Source organism: Melospiza melodia, chromosome 8 (assembly GCF_035770615.1).
Source record: "Melospiza melodia melodia isolate bMelMel2 chromosome 8, bMelMel2.pri, whole genome shotgun sequence".
NCBI lineage: Eukaryota > Metazoa > Chordata > Aves > Passeriformes > Passerellidae > Melospiza > Melospiza melodia.
Window position 1 is genome coordinate 9424606 of NC_086201.1, and position 17043 is coordinate 9441648.

The window sequence follows — 17043 nt, forward strand, 5'->3', positions numbered from 1 at the left end:
GTATTATTCATACCCTTAAAAAAAAATGTTTCTTAACTTTATTCAATACTTTTTTATTTTGCATTTTTATCTCCATGAATGACCACTTTTAGCACCAGCTTTTGGACAGTGTTCAAAATGCTGATGTGGAACAGGAAAGCTCTTACTCTTTTAAAGATTTTCATCAAATTTTCTAGTTTATTTTAAACCAATGAAAGAGAGTAGTAACAGGTAGAAGCCCTATTTTGTGCCTGTTACAAGTCCCCAATTTACAGGTGCCTCAGCTATTTCCAGTCTAATTTGACTTTAATTCTCTGAACCACTCCTTCAAAGGAAGTGTTGTGAGGGAGTTAGGAAGCAATCAATGAACAGCCTTAGTCTGTGTAAATAATTAAACAGTTGCATCTAAAAGCAGACATTGCATTAATACAAAATTTGCTTATAATTGTGTGTAGAGGAGGGCAGCAGTGCTGGAACCCTGCTGCTAAACTTGTCCCTAATGATACAGAAAATTGCTATTTTAGTTGTAAGAGAGGGAAAAGTCACTGGTATGCAAATATTTTCCATATACGAGGTTAGAGAAGATGCTGAATGTTCTGGTTTTTTTTTTTCTTTCAAATATGTCTGCTTACTTTTTGCTTAGAGATGTTTCTATATGCCTTACCCACTCATGTGTTCATGTGTCCTAATTGTGTATGCCACCCTACTTTCCATTTTAAACACAAAAACTAAGATTACATTAAAAAAATAAAGCACCATTGGGGCTAACTATTCAAGTGCCTTCTTATTCAGTCATGCTGCTTTTTTATAGCCTTCTTTAGTATTTTATAATTTGTTTTTTGTCTGTTTAGACTTTAAAATGCCTGGCTTTATAATTGTTACAGCCTTCATACACATAATATTTGTACTACACTGGATGAGTAGTTCTATTGCTTGGTTTTAATAGATTGCAAACATAGACACAACACATGAGCTGTTTTCATAATGCATTAATTGTTGTATTGTATTTTTAAATTTTGAGGGTTTTTACTACATCTGATTCTTTCCCAATGACCAAGACATTTCAGAAAAATGCGCCCTGGATTCTCCCTGCATTATCAAAAGGCCGTTATTAATGTTCTCCTCCATTTGCAATAGATCCTGTCTGAAAAGTATAACAAAATTGGGGAAGGCATCTGAAGTTTTAGGCTTCTGCTAGGATGAAATTATTATTGAAAGCCTATCTTCATATTAATTTTTAATCTTTTCCTAAAATTATCTTCCATATGAAGATTAAAGCCAAAATTAAATATGGTGTCAGTTTCACAAAGGTTTTCTTAATCTTACTTTCAGAGTGTTCTGGAATTCTACTGAAAAATATGATTTTCTGTACTGTGCTGAGTTAACTCCAGGGCAGTGTCCCCAAATTATTCTCCCTGTTAAGGCTTGGCCAGCAGTGCATTTGTGTGTGCCCTGAAAATCTCCAAAATAGCTGGTGACTGTAATCCACCTAAAATCCACAGGCCCCTGTTTAAGCCTCCAAATGGGGATAGGTGGCTGCAGAGTCTTCTGCCAGCAAGTAGTCAGCTTGAGTAGGAAAATGTTGAGGAACTCAGTGTGCATTCACTTACAGAAATGAGTGTAAGGCTGCAGGTAAGTGTGTTAATGAAGAGTTGTGCATTTCCTGGGATTGCAGGATGGTTCCTTAGAGGGCTGTTAAGGCCAGAACAGGACTCAGCTCTCTTGTTTTCAGGCTCAAGATAATTTTCAACCTAAACAGCCACTCCATTCTCTAAAATAAATCTAAGGTAGTATGAAAGCAAGCTTTGAAACAATGTAAGGAGAGTTGTTTGAAGGCACAGTTTAAAAAAAACGCAAAGCAGAATAGTGGAGCAAAGGGAAAGAAAACAGTAAGTAGAAAGGACTAAGTAGTAGTCTTCAGGAATGGAAGATTCCCATGTATCAAACAAGAGCAGTGAGGTCTAAATGTCCTGCCTCAGCATCCTGAAAGTGGAAGGCAAGGATTGGAATTTGATTCAGGAAGTCTGAACAGGCTTGTTGGGAGTAAGGCACTGTAGTTTTGAGGGTGCCTCACAAATAAAGAGAACATGAAGAATGAACCTGGAGTTTGAAAGTGAAGAAATAAGCCAGAGGGGAGGATTTGCTTATAGGCAGGATGAGAGGGAATGATATGATAGGTGTTTATAACTTACAAGGGATGTTGAAAAAAGTGCAAAATTTTATGGTGCTTATTAATAAGCAAGAAATTGTAAAGTTCTCTAAGTCAAGTGAAAGAAGAGATGTAGAATGCTGGGGTTGTGAGCCTGTAGAAAAAGAACTGATGGAAGCTGAGAGATCTGAGGAGAGGAGATAATTTGATTTAGGAGAGAATAAATTGGAATAATTTCATCCGAGAAAGGGATTGGCTGAGAAGCCACATGGAGAGGTAAGAATTAATAATTGGAAATAGGACATAGGCTTACAAAGAGAGAGATTTAGAAATTGCTTGGAATTAAGGAAGTTGAAACTCTGGGCATTAGTGATCTGACTAGGAGCACATGTGTGTGTGATACAGATATTTTCTATTCTAGTCTCTATAAATACTGGAACCTTATATTCAAGTGCTGTATTCCCATTTGAAGAAGGATGTGGATAAATTTCTCTATTGGAAATGGAAAATACAAACATTCCTCTAAATGGAAAATACAATCTCTGTCAACATTTTAAATAATGAAATCTATTAATTTAAAGTTTTAAACTTTAACAATTAGTTGTTGGTAATTCAGCAGTTCATAATATAATTGGTAAGAATAAAACTACTTCAGAAAATAGCAATAGTCTGCATATTTCTGGAAACAAGACATAAATGGTTCATATCCCAAAAATCAGTGCAGTGCAGTACACAGAACAAAGAGGGTCTTGACAGATGCTGCCAAGACAATCCCTGACCTCTATGTCAGTCCAAAAGATTTCATAGTAAATACTAAGAGGAGAGATCTCTGTTGTTCAGGGTGATCTCTAGTAAATAATAGTGAACTTCTATAAAAGCAGAACTAACTTTTCAATGCATTTGAAATTTTTAGGTTTTTTCAGAGAAACCTAGGAAAAAATATCAGAGGGAAGATGTAAGGCAAAAGTTAAAAGAAATAAAAATAGTTACTCCCTGCTCAGAAAATATTGTTGCAGGGTTTCTTTGTGAGGAGAAATAAGGGGAACTGAAGATGAATTCAGGGCAGTGCATATTGTCTGAACAAGTATTTCCTGAAAGTAAAGAAAAGAACCCAGAAACCAAAACTAGCTAACAAAACAATCAAAATGAGAAACCTGTAAGTTTGCAAATACTGGTTCTGATACAGAGGTTTCTTGGGTTTTGACTTAATTTAAAAAAAAATTAAAATTAGTTCTTAGAAAAAAAAATGGGTGTCAACCAAAATAGTAGAACTTTTTCAAAGCAGTTCTCTCAATTCCACATACAAATAAGGGAAAAAAATATGGAAAAATAGAAAGGACCCTCCAAAATGTTATATTTGAAGTTTGGAAATGCATTAATTCTCTCCTAGGGATGGGTTTGAGGTAATGATTTGGTGAGAAGTTTGAGGTATTTTTATACAGTTGACTGCCCTAAAAATTGCATACTGTAGCAACAATTCAGGAAGACCATCTTTTCAGTTCTTAATTTGTTAGGTGTAAGACATACGTGCACCTGCATTAGAAAGAGGAGTAAGGATTTTGTTTTAAAGGTGGGGGATTTTTTTAGCATAAAAGCTTAAAGTAATTTGAGGCATCAGCAACTCAGTATTGAGAAAATAGTGATATAAGCAAGCCCTGTGTTGTTTTTCAATAGCAATAGACTAAATCCTCTTACTGTTTCTAATAGAGAATGTAGTATTTGATCTGGTAATTTTATGGAAAAATGTTAATTTATTCTTTTAGATTAATAATGCTATGTGTTTTTTATCAGGTGAAAAGCCATTTCGTTGTGATGAATGTGGTATGAGGTTTATTCAGAAGTATCACATGGAAAGGCACAAAAGAACTCACAGTGGAGAGAAGCCTTACCAGTGTGAATATTGTTTGCAGGTAAGATGACTTAGTGAAATCTTCTGTGCTTGAAAGCCAAAGCACCGGTCAATTCCCCAGTATTGCATATGGGCTTTCTCCATTTCATACAAATAAATATATAATGAATGTTTTTTCAGTCAAGATGGGCTGTCTTGGTGGTGCAGAGTCACAGCTGGCAGTGGTTGATTTTATTGACTGTATACTCTTGTTTGACACTTTATTAGAAACTGGTCAAGTGGGTGAATCACCAAGTAAATTCGTTAGAATGAAAGGCTTCTTTTCTTTCTGCTAACATATTTCTTTTTGCAATATAATATAATAATAATAATCATCATCACCATCATAATCTTTTCCAGTATTTCTCCAGGACCGATCGTGTGCTGAAACACAAACGTATGTGCCATGAGAACCGCGAGAAGAAACCCAACAGAAGTGCCACCAAAGTTGGCTTTTTGCCATCGGAGGAAGATTCCGGTTTCTCCACGCCTCTGAAAGACAGCTCCTTGCCAAAGAAGAAAAGGCAGAAAACAGAGAAATCAAAATCTGGGGATAAGGAAAGTTCAGATAAATCAGAACACAAGAAGGACAAAAGTGACTATTTGCCTTTGTACTCTTCTAGTACTAAAGTAAAAGATGAATACATGGTAGCGGAATATGCTGTTGAGATGCCGCATTCTTCAGTCGGTGGGTCGCACTTAGAGGAAGCCAATTCTGGAGAAATACACCCACCGAAGCTGGTTCTCAAAAAGGTCAACAAGAGGAGTCTAAAGCAGCCACTTGAGCAAAGTCAAACCATTTCACCTTTATCTACATATGAAGACAGCAAGGTTTCGAAGTACGCCTTCGATCTTGTGGATAAGCAAAGTTTACTGGACTCTGAAGGTAATGCTGACATTGATCAAGTCGACACATTACAGGAAGGGCCCAGTAAACCTGTACACAGCAGCACTAATTATGATGATGCAATGCAGTTTTTGAAGAAAAAGAGGTATCTACAAGCAGCTAGTAACAACAGTCGAGAATATGCCTTGAATGTAAGTACCATAGCATCTCAACCTTCAGTAACGCAGGCAGCTGTGGCCAGTGTCATTGATGAAACTGCTACAGCCTCAATACTGGACACACAGGCACTGAATGTTGAAATTAAAGGTAACCATGACAAAAATGTCATTCCAGATGAGGTACTGCAAACTCTTTTAGATCATTATTCACACAAGGCTAATGGACAGCATGAGATCTCTTTCAGCGTGGCTGACACAGAAGTGACCTCTAGTATATCCATCAATTCCGCTGAAGTATCTGAGGTGACCCCATCTGAGACGGTTGGAACAAGCTCTCAAGCTTCCTCATCAGATAAAGCTAGTATGTTACAAGAATATTCAAAGTTTTTACAGCAAGCTTTGGACAGAACTAGCCAAAATGATGCCTATTTGAACAACCCGAGCCTTAATTTTGTGACTGATAACCAGACACTTACAACCCAGCCAGCATTTCCTTCCATGGAGAAGGTCTACACATCTATACCCGTCAATAGCTTTCGGTCGGGGATGAACTCTCCATTAAGAACAACTCCAGACAAGTCTCACTTTGGACTAATGGTTGGTGATTCTCAGCACCCTTTTCCCTTTTCAGGTGATGAGGCAAATCATTCTTCTTCCTCTTCTACACAGGACTTCTTGGATCAAGTAACTTCTCAGAAGAAAGCAGAGGCACAGTCTGTTCATCAAGCATATCAAATTAGCTCCTTTGAGCAGCCCTTTAGAGCTCAGTACCATGGGGCAAGAGCTGGAATATCCTCTCAGTTTAGCACTGCCAATGGACAGGTGAACCTTCGGGGACCAGGGACAAGTGCTGATTTCCCAGAATTTCCCTTGGTGAATGTAAATGATAGCAGAGCTGGGATGACTTCTTCACCTGATGCCACAACGGGCCAGACTTTTGGCTAAGAAATCTTTGTAAATAATACTGGCACTTTAGAACACATTTGTCAAAAGGGGGTTGCTCTGTATAAGATGGAGTTCTGTACAGCTTTTAAGAGCGCTATGTTAAAACAGAAGTAAGCTGATATTAGCAAGACCAATAACTGCTTCTTTTTTCTTTTTTTCTTTTTTTAAAAAAAATTGTTTGTTAGCCATCAGTCATTGAACTGCCTGATGTTGGTGCCCCTATCAAAGGCAGTTTATTATTCACATGTTTGAATCCAGAAAATATTTTACCTTCTTTACCTGAAATTTTAAAATAAACAAAATCCCCAGGTAAGACTTTCCCCCATGATTGTTTCCTTGCTGGTTTCCTTTTATGCTTTGGGAGGACAGTTTTTTTTCTAATACTATTCACAATGTCATTTCTAAGCTTGTCAGCATAGTTGTTGCTCTTCAGCAGGGAATCAACATGTACTAAACACACAGAATAAACAAGTAAGTTTTGGAAGTCAAACAAATGTGCTTTAAAAGAAAGCATTTTCTAGAAAAATCTTCAGTCTCTCTCAAAAATAATTTTAGACCATGTGCCCTTTATTTCTGCTTTGCATTACCTTGAGTTATGTTGGGAGGGAAAGAAAGTGAATTCTGATAGACTAACTCTACTATTTAAAAGTCTAATTAATTTAAAATACTTTAAACACTTTTTTAAGCAAAATGCCTAACTGCTAAAGCCTTTACTTCATTCCAGAAGTAATGTGTATTTCTTTGTACAGCTGAATCTAGATGTAACTTTTTAATGACTTTTTCATATGCAGAAACCAAGATTTTGAAGTTTTAGTTAAAATACTCTGTAGATGACATTCCCAATTGCAAAATGCTTACACAAACAGTGTATTCCAAGATTTAAAAGCTTAATTGTACCTTACCCTACATACTCATAACGATTAACATAGAGCACTTAGCCAACTTTATAGTTTTTGATTTCTCAAAATATAAAACCATTTTTAGATGTTTAGGTTTGATACGGTTTCATCATTTTCATCTCATACAGCAGCTCCAGTAATTCTTTTCCATATACTTGAGATTGGGTATTTTTAGCTTCTCTAAAAACTGTTTTAATTCTCTGTCTAGAATTTTGACAATTCCAATTATTAATTTTATTGAAGTATCCCTGAAAGCTGAAGAAGTGGGCATTCAAATTCCCTATTTTTTAGTGTTTGCTTAGTAAAAGTCACTACAATTTGACAAACCCAAACTGGTGAATGATGCTAGTGAATGGGATTTTTTTTTCCAGCCTAGGAGAGTGATCAGAAGTTTTCATTGCATTTCACAGTATAAATAAACTGCAGAGTTTATCCCTGTACCATGAATATGTTTTTTTGAATAGTACTTTGTCTTGAAGTATACAGTATGGTACGATAAGTAGTTCTGTGTGCATTTTTAAGGTGGTAAGATTTTGAGTAGCCTAACTATTGTGTAATTTAAGTTAACAAGTTTCAGATTTTTGAACTGTATGTTCATTCTATTTGCACCTTCCCTAAAGGGACACTGTCTGGTAGTTCAAGGCAGTTTAAGCCTCATGTAGGCTGATTAACCAGGGAAAAATACACACACACACACACACACACACACACACACACACACACACATATAGGTAGGTGTGTGTGTGGTGGTTTTTAAAATAGGATTTCATCCAGGTTTTTACAGCACTGTTGCTAGCTAGTATCTCTCAGATAAAGCCATCAGGTAGGAGAAAAGGCTGCATCTCAAGGGGCTAAAATATATCCTATCTTTTAAGAAAGGACTTGAGCAGGACCCAGAACAGTTCCCACCTCTTACCAAAGCAGTAGCAATATTTTTCTGAATTTTCGTTACCAGGAAACTGATCCACTTTGTCTTTTCCCTTATGGGAGCACTACTACAGCACTAACTTCACTTGGTACAGTTGAGGGAGAAAGGGCATTGATTATCCATAGCCTGCTTCTTCTGTTGGCAAGAATACAATTTATACAAACTAATTTCTTAATGCTTTTGTATAAGAAAGCAGGCTCTTTTGATTTGTTGACCCTGTGTGTAATACAGTAAGGCATTTCAGCATGCTGTGACTTACCAGTAATTTTGTCTGAATATTTGGCCACGACTTGAAAAGAGTGGGCATCAAGGGAGAAGAGTAAATTCCTTATGGATTATTAATGATACATGTAAAGAAATTTCTTTGAAAGAATATTTTTAAACTGATTCGTGGTCTCTCTGTTTTTTTTTTTTCCTTTATGGTCAATTTGGTTTTTTGACTTTCCATTGTGTGTTGCACAGAAATAACATAAAGGGTCCCTATATCCCAGGAAACCACCTCTTGTAAGGCATACTTTGTGTTCAGTGTCCATTTCCATGACATCCTAGCTTGTAGTGCCTGAATAATACTGTGTTGGCACTTTTGTTCCTATGCCCTTAGGTTGCAAGGAGATGGCAATTGTGCTATTTGTTAAATATAGCAAGGAACAAAAGAGAAAAAAAAAAGAAAAAAAAGGCTGGGTTATTACTGTGTTACTGCACTGCTGTGGGCCCACAGGGAGGTAAGAGGAATGAAGCCTCCTTCTCCCTAAGGGGACTGACTCAGCTTTATTCAAAAAAAGTTGCTGCATTGACAGTCTGGTGTGAGAATGTGATGGAGGACTCGGGGGGAGTGGCCGTGCCACTGTCACACTGGGGCACCTCCCCGAGGTGTGTGGGGAGCAGGCTGGCTGCTGCACGGACTGAAGGAGCCTGCTCTTCCCTGCAGCCAGGGGGGATCCCCAGAGGAACTGCTGTTCCTTCCACCCCAGCCCATTCCCTAGCCTGCTGCTGAGCCATTCCAGCTGCGCTCTGTGCCTTAGGACAGGCTGCAAGTGCCCTAAGCCACAGGGACTGTCTTGTAGGGTTCTTCCACGTGTACAATTAATGCAGTGCTGTGAGTAGTTGATCTGCTGATGCTTGAAGCTTTCTGCACTGGAGGAGTTAGCCAAATGTACTGCTGTGATTTCCTGAGTGCATCCCCTTCTATCCTGGAATAAGTGTTTATGTAGTTCTGGGAGGTTTAGCTCTGTAAAAAGCTCATGCTTGTTTAATAATGGCATTATTTAATAGCGTTTTTCATTGCTCACGTTTTGCTGCTTTTAGTCTGCTGCAGATGCACACTCTTCATGTTGATCTGGTCATTTTTGTTAGTTTCTTTGTATGTGTGGAAAAAAGCAGCTTTGGTTGTCCGTTCTGTTCTTGTGCTGTCAGTGTAAGGCTGGGGTGAGCCTGGAGATTCCCCTGAGCTAACAGCAGCCATTCCTACCCAAAGTTATGTGAGCACCAGATATGTGTGTGTGTGTAAGGTGGAATTTTTGGGGATATCTACTAGTGATAGCGCAATGATAATTTTGAAAAAGAAGAAATTGATGACATTTATTACCAAGCTCTCTCTCTCTCTACATATATATATATATATATATACAAAATACATATATATATATATACACACACATGCACTTATTAATAGGCCATATTTTGGTCCTAAATTACTTGACAGTGTCCCTTTTAGCATGAATCTTTTGATATGTTTTGCCATTAATATAACAGACAATGAAGGAATCAGCTTGTAATGGTATACTAATAGGCATTTACATTTTCTTCATTTGATTTGAGAATGAATTAATCATAAATGACAAGCTTTGGGGAGAAGGATTAACCATGTGTATTACTGTATGTTGGTTTACAAATAACAGCATAAACAATTTAAATTGGATTATAAAAGAACCATGTTTATGATCTTGTGTCTCCTAGTGTTGTCTTTAGGAAAATTGTGTTTCAAGAAAAAAATAGGACAAGAAAGCATTCATGTGAAATAACACTTGTATTATTTTTATATTGTACTTGTTGGTTTTTTTGGATGATGGGAGCTTTTCATTGTTAATTGAGAAGTACAGTAAAATCTTGCTAATTCGCTGACCTCTAAACAGAGCATCTGACAGGTTTCTCCACCCCTCATGGTCCTTTCCCACCTCTCTGCAGTGGTCTAAAAAGTACTGTAGCAAGGTCTCACACAGTAATACTGTACTGCTTCACCCAAGTATACTACAGCATCTCTATTAGTATACTAGGAGGTAGAAGGAGTATTGAAAACTAAATTGCAGTTGTCAAAATAAATTAACAAAGTACTTTTTGTGATGTGAAATCCTTGCTTTTGTTGCCTGCTTCTTCACTGTTTTCAAAATTGTAATTTGTAAAGGGTTTCTAAAGCATTGCTGCAAATTATTGGGGTTCTACTGTAACTTTTGGAGTTTATTCCAAAGTATTCCTGTTCTCCTATGAAAACTTTCCACCTGAACAGATACGTTGTATTCCATGCTTGATCAGGATATTTTTATAGAATTTGTATCATGTCTAGTAACCATTTGAAATGAACCAGAATATTTGGATGAATGAACTCTGAATTTTGCAGCTTTGGATTACATTACGTATGTATATTTGCCGACTAAATTTTCTTGGCTTTGAGAGCTTTGATTTTTATTCTTTGTTTGCTTGTTTTAATACCATTACAAATCACAGGGAAAATCCTGATGCTCCTGGGAATCCGTTTGGAAATGTTAACAGGAAGAAATGTATTTATGCAGTCGGTACCAGTACACATGTGAACTTTCAAATTACATGGTTGGTACTGAAGCAAATGAATAATTTTACAGTTTCCTAGAGTTAAATGTCTTATTAAAATGAAGCCTTGTAACTTTGAAAGTTCATTGGACTTAGGGTAATGCATGTTTATGTTAGGCATGTAATGCATTTAGCTGAAACTCACTTTGCAAAGGACAAGCACTAAGAAAGTATTACTGCTAGTGAAAAGACATGTCTTTAATTTGAAATTTTACCTTCTGTTCAAGTTCAAATTGCTTTGTGTCAGGGAAATAAATTTATAGTCGCTTTTGCTCTACTCAACATACAAAACCTTCTGTTTCCTTTTTAAAATTACATCTTTTGGTAGGAAACACAAACTGAGGCAAGCAAACATTTCTAAGAGTTGTTTCTTGCTTTCCTTAATCCAATGGATGGAAAGGTAATATTGTGTAAACAACATTATTTTATTTTTTTATGCAATATCATGCTGTAAATATGATTTATCAAATAAGGATGTACCTATGATTGAATCTTTGATTCTGCACAGCTAGAGTTTATATATAAATATAAATGTGTCTTGACAATCAAGGACTTATGTCAGTCTTCCTTTATGACGTTTCTTATTGTTATGCATTCCATTTGTTTGACTTGAGTATTTGTATTGTCTGTAAAGTATGTAATGTTTTTATAGCTTGTTAAAAACAAACAGAAAAGCCTGTAAATATGAACTGATCACAGTACTGCTCTGTTAGAAGGCATATGATGATGTACTGTTTGTAAGCAATAATACATGACAGTGCTAACTTGACAAGTAGCATAAGGATAAGTTCCAAAAATACCTTTGGGAGTTAATAGCCTTGTTTGAGTTAATGAATATTCTTAATCATTTTTTAATAAATAAATTCAGATGTCCTCCTGCTGGAATAGAAACCATTGTTTACAGAGCACAATTTCAGTCACAGAGAGGACAGTGTTTAGATCTATGGCTTCGTCCACTTTGAGTGAGAAATGAATGGCTTGGCTGCACTTCGCGAGACGAGGAAGACTGCTGAGGTGGAATAGCTGTGTCTCTGAAGGATCAGAGATACTATTCTGCTTCTGTGCTGATTCCTGCCACTTCCTCTACATAAATTTGGAGTCTTTAAGTCCTGATACTGAACTGATGAGCCTTGGGCCACCCATAGAAAGGAATAGTTCTCTTCTTATTTCGTATGCAGATAAACAGTGAACTTTTGAGTCACCTCTTCCTTCGAGTTGCATATTTTTCAAATGATGAGCTATGAGATGATGAGATGGGTTTATTCTGATAAACTAGATGTCAAACTTATAGTTTGAATTGAATAGGTATTAGACTGTACAGAGCAGCATATCAATTTGAAACAGTCATCACTGCTTTAGAACCTCCCCCCCCAATTTATAAATGTATATGACCTACATTTTATAGAAAAAGAAATGTTTTTAAATGCTAGTCATTTATATAATATGTGCTTTGAAGGATTTGCTAGTCCACTTCTGTCACTTTTAGTACACTGGTATCTTTTATATGTAATGTATGCTTTTTATTATTATAATTATTATTATAATTATTATTATTGTAGACATTTCAGTAGGAGGAATTTTGCAACAGTATGAGGGGCTGAAATTTTCATTGTCAGAAATGAATTATACTGGACTTTGTCTGTGTAGTCTTGTCTTTCTTTAAATACTGTCTGGAAGGGAACTTGGTATTCAGTAAAGCAAGTGACTTCCTTTTATTTTGAAGGCATACTATATAGTGCTGAATTGGATCTGAAAATGTAATGAATTTGAAGACAGAGAAATTAGTACAAAATCTAGTGTACAGAAGAAATTGTCTTATGAAAAACCTGATCATATATTGTGAAACACTGTTACAGTGAATTTCTGATATAGTGCTATTTTCCTGGAGTCCATATGCCTTCTTTGTATTTCAGTTAATAAAAAATGATAATTTGTATAGATAAATTTAGGATAATAGGTTTATTTCAATCATTATACAGTATTTCTTTATCCTACAACATCTATTCCGTCCCTTTATTGTCAGACAAAAGACCATAGCCTGAATTCCATCGGTTGGAGTATGTATACATAGGTGAGAGATGGTTTTATAGGAACCTGGAAAGTGTGAATTTACATATTCCTTATGTTTCTGACAGAAATCAGTATGAGTCTTTCATTATTCCTGTGAAAGGAGGAATTTCCTGATACCAAGAAGAGAGTGAGAGTGTGTGTGTGTGTGTGTGTGTGTGTGGGTCCATGGAAGATGTTTGGGTCTTAAGGCCAAAATGATAAAAGTATAAAAGGACTTAATGTAGCTCAACACATGACTTACATTTAATATGTAAAAGAAACATTTAAATTTCATAACTCACAAAAAGACAAAAATAGTTTTGCAGGGAACAAAACTATTTGGATAGCAGGCTTGACCAAATGAATTTTTTTTTTTTGTTAAACTTGATATATTTTAAATGATTCTATTTCTGCCTTTATTTCTGCCCTAAAAGCAACTTAAAATATTTTGGGAGTTACTCTTCCTGTTCATTTGACTGTGAGTGTAATTTATATCATGGTTTACAAAATGTGGCATGAAGGATTGGATTGTTTTATCTGTATAATACAATGAAAGTTTGCTTTTTTTTTACATAATCATGGTGAATGGTATTGTATTCTTAGACTGATTTATTCATTAAGTGACTTAATGAGTTTCATCACTTTTGACGTTATTGTTTTCTTATGGTTAACTTAGTCTTTTTGGGTTTATAATACCCTTCTATGTATTGTGATACTAAGGGAAGTTATGTTTTTGCTTTATTTTTAATTAAACTAATAGTTTGATAATTTATATTTGCAAATGATGCATTTTAAATGTGGTCACTTGCTGTTTGAAAAATAAAAATATAGAATACTGTTTTATGAATAGACTTAGCAGTATTTTTCATGTTAGATAATTTCAAACAAAATCTGCTTTCTTAATGAGACAGATGAAGGCATGTAAAGATATATATTGTTGTGCAAGAGCTGAAGTGGATACTTTTCAACAATTAAATGAAATATTTAAGTAATTGATTTGAAACACACAGAACTTATTTGGGTTTTTTTCTCCTTTGGATCTCATTGCCTCCTTTGATTATAGAAAACAGAATATCTGACCTTAACTCCAATCCTGGTTGCCTGAGAAGATTGCACTGAAACCACTTTAATAGAAACACCCAGTGTTAGACCAACTTTCCTTTTGTGATTTTTGTTTGCACTGGAGTGAGTTTGTACAGTGCCAGCAGCTCCTCACGCACATGAGAATCAGGACTTTGTTTTAATCTCACTTGTAAGAAGGGTGAACTCAGTTACTCAAGATTTCAAGTCTGTTGGATAAAAGTAAGCCATGTGTGCACTACAGCATATTTTAGCTCGTGTAGTATATGGTGTATTTGTTACATAGATTTTTCCATTGTTAAAGCACATATTTTAAAAAAATATTGAGGATAACAGCATTTATGCACCTACAAAACCATAGTATTAATTACTGGTAATTATGTTTTCTCCTCTTTATTTGTTTGTGTGTATCAGGCATGATGTTTCCCTGAAACTTTTGGTAGGCTCCTTTTTGGTAAATACTTGATTTTTGTGGAATGCTTGGCTGTGTTGATTTTACTTCATGTAAAAAAGCAAGTTTTATGTAAAAAGGTATTAAAAGCGGCACAATACCTTTTAAAGAGAAAAGAACTGCAGTGGAGCAGTGTGTGAGGACTGGAGCTGTGATCAGATGAGCGCGGCAGGAAGCTCTGGGTGGCTCTGGGATGTCACCAGCCCCTCACCTGGGGGGTGCCACTGCCTGGGCATCCACTGGGCACCTGGGGAACCTCCTGTGGCAGCAGTGGCTGTGTGAGAGGAGCTTCCCATGCGGCCTCAGCTGGCCCCTGCTGAGGAGGTTGGCTCAGCAGGGTTTGGCCGTGGCAGAGAAGGGCGCTCAGGTTTGCTCTCGTGGCTTACCCAGGGCCAGCAGCACAGCCCGGGTGTCACTGGCTGCAGCAGCACAGACTGAAAGTGGCCCTAGGAAATGCCCCTGCTCAGGCCCTCTGAGCTGTGGGAGGCACTGCTCGTGTACCCCTGGAGCAGGGTGTGAGCACAGCTCCAGCACTGGATAGCACTTGCTTTCATTCTTACTCCAGGCTGCAAATTACAGTATTGCCTTTTTAAAATACCTTATAAACATCATGTGATATGTTAGCATCCAGCCAGCATAGTAACTGCTTTTAATGGTTTCATTGTTTGATAGTTTTAAGTTGTGGGTGCACTCTGACTCTGCAGCGTTCCTGATGACATAGTGTGTGTGTACTCAGCCACCCTGCTTGTCTTTATTTTCACTTATATTGGTTTTACTGATTTTCATTTGTTTTAATTATATGGTGGAAATAAGAAATCAAAACTGATCACATCTGCCTATTGACGTTTATGATTAATACTGTCAAAGAGTAAAGTGATACTGAAAAGATACTTTTCAACATTTTGATATTGAAAAGAGTTATTGGAACCTATATTTTGTGTTGAGTGAGAAAAATAGTCCATTTAAATTGGATTGCTTTTAGTTTTTGCTAGGAGAAGTAAGCATTTTTCTCTTAAAATAATTCGTTATTTGTTTATTTAGAGGCATTACAAATATCTCTTTCCTATTAATATCTTTCTTGCTGTGTGCAGCGTAAACTATTTTGTGGCTTCAGGATAGACAGTAGTTTGTAAAAGTTCAGAGATTTGGTGGTGTGTTGTCTTAGGGAGGTCATCTCAGAAAGTATCCTGTTTGTTGATTATCTTCTGCATTGCACTTGCCAAATCAACAGAAGATAGCCTTCCATAGAATATTGTTTGCTTTTTTGTCTGCTTTAGTTGTCAAGACATGAAGTTTAATGAAGAGAGCTGTACACTGGAACAGGGGTTAAAAAGGAGCCCATTTGTGCCGCCCTTTGGAAGCCAACAGCCCTGCCCTGGGTGCTCAGGTAAGTTGCCTCCTCTGCAGTGCTCTTCCCTTTCACACCAGGGCTGGTTTTCAGGTTCCTGACATTCCTGCTGCACCATCTGCTTCAAATGCATACATGTACAAGCCACTGGCAGAGATTAAATAGGATGATTTGGTGAGGTTCCATTTTAAAATGTGTGTGCGAGTCTGTTACAGTCCAGCCAGTGTACATCACTTTTCCTGTATCAGCAGCCATGCACATCATGCAGAAATCATGGTTCCAGTTCCTACCTCTGTTATTTACACTCACTTCTGGATGTTTGCCGGGTGTACAAGTCACTGTTGTTTTTTCCACTCTGAGTCCATCTCCCTGGGCAGCTCTGCCTGTCTCCCAAGGACAGCCAAGACGTTGCTGTGTGATTGCTGTTGGTGTGATTTCGCTGTGGCTGTGTCTTTCAGGCCCCTTGGCTAGAAATGTGGTGCCTAGTCCAGACCAGGCTTTGTGCTGACATCTTTTTAGATAGATCAGTGCCTTGGCAGTAGCTTGTATGCAGCTGCCTTCATTTAGAGGAGGTGATACCTTGTCAGCAGCTATGGAAAGACAAGCAGTACCACTGAACACATTAATTTTCACTTTTATTCGCATAAAATTTTTGTTTCCATTGTCAGATGTGATCATTAGTGCCATTTCACAGAGGCAGAAGTAACAGCTTTTGTTAGATCAAAAGCACTAGCCTGGCCCAAATGAAACCAAAAGGATCCATTACTTTAGGTGTGTAAATTATAAAGAAACACTTCTCTGTTGTATTGTGAATGACCGTTCAAAATGTGTAAGTATTTTACTGTGAAAGCTCTTCAGGAGCAGCACATCCTTAATCAGTCTTGTCACAGGATAAACTGAGCCATGAGAGGATAAAGCAACGCTGTGAGTGCTGGAATGTTCAGGGTAATTGCGAGGTTGTCTCGACCATGCAGTGACGTGCAACAGCAAAACAGAGGATGGCATCAGAAGCTCAAAGGATGACTTGTTTGTTTTCTCTCAAGTCCTGTGTTTTCTTCCATTTCTCCTTGCCAGTTCCTGAAATCATCTTTGTTAAAAAGCTAGTGTAGGCAGAACAGCTTAAGATACAGCTCAGAAAGACATAAGCAAGAACAAGGGTACCAGTGGGACAAAGTGATCTTTTCCTGCAAACCAGGACTCTGGAAGGGGAGTTTTCTTTGGGACTCCCTCTGTTCCCTTAGAGGAAGAGAACAGGATGATTGATAAAACTCCAAGTCAAACACGTAGCTAGAGTGATGGATGTTGCAGCTACTTGAAAATGAGCCATAAGGACAGTGTGAGTCCCCACAGCAGGTGTGGAAATGTACTTTGGCAGTATTGGCTCTCACAGAGTTGTTGCCTGAAAATCCATTTTAAGGAACTGAAGCAAGAGTGTTGTTTGTAGTGATGCTCAGGTATTATGTTGATAACTGATATAACACACACTGAATATCACCAGG

The 17043-nt window shown here is 37.2% G+C and overlaps 2 protein-coding genes across 5 annotated transcripts in view; both read left to right on the plus strand.

Annotated features, from left to right (window-relative positions):
* ZNF148 (zinc finger protein 148) overlaps positions 1–10140 on the plus strand; it is a 38519-nt gene extending 28379 nt beyond the window's left edge. For all 4 annotated transcript variants that reach the window (XM_063161682.1, XM_063161681.1, XM_063161683.1 and 1 more), the window contains 2 exons: positions 3920–4038; positions 4377–10140. In XM_063161682.1, the coding sequence (XP_063017752.1) occupies positions 3920–4038; positions 4377–5966 (1709 nt within the window). In that variant the 3' untranslated portion in view covers positions 5967–10140. The remainder of the gene's footprint in view (positions 1–3919; positions 4039–4376) is intronic.
* A 5331-nt stretch (positions 10141–15471) lies between these two features.
* The window catches only part of SLC12A8 (solute carrier family 12 member 8), a 55250-nt gene continuing 53678 nt past the window's right edge, over positions 15472–17043 (plus strand). Inside the window, exon 1 of the mRNA XM_063161686.1 lies at positions 15472–15583. The gene's annotated coding sequence lies outside the window, so the exon portion shown is untranslated. The remainder of the gene's footprint in view (positions 15584–17043) is intronic.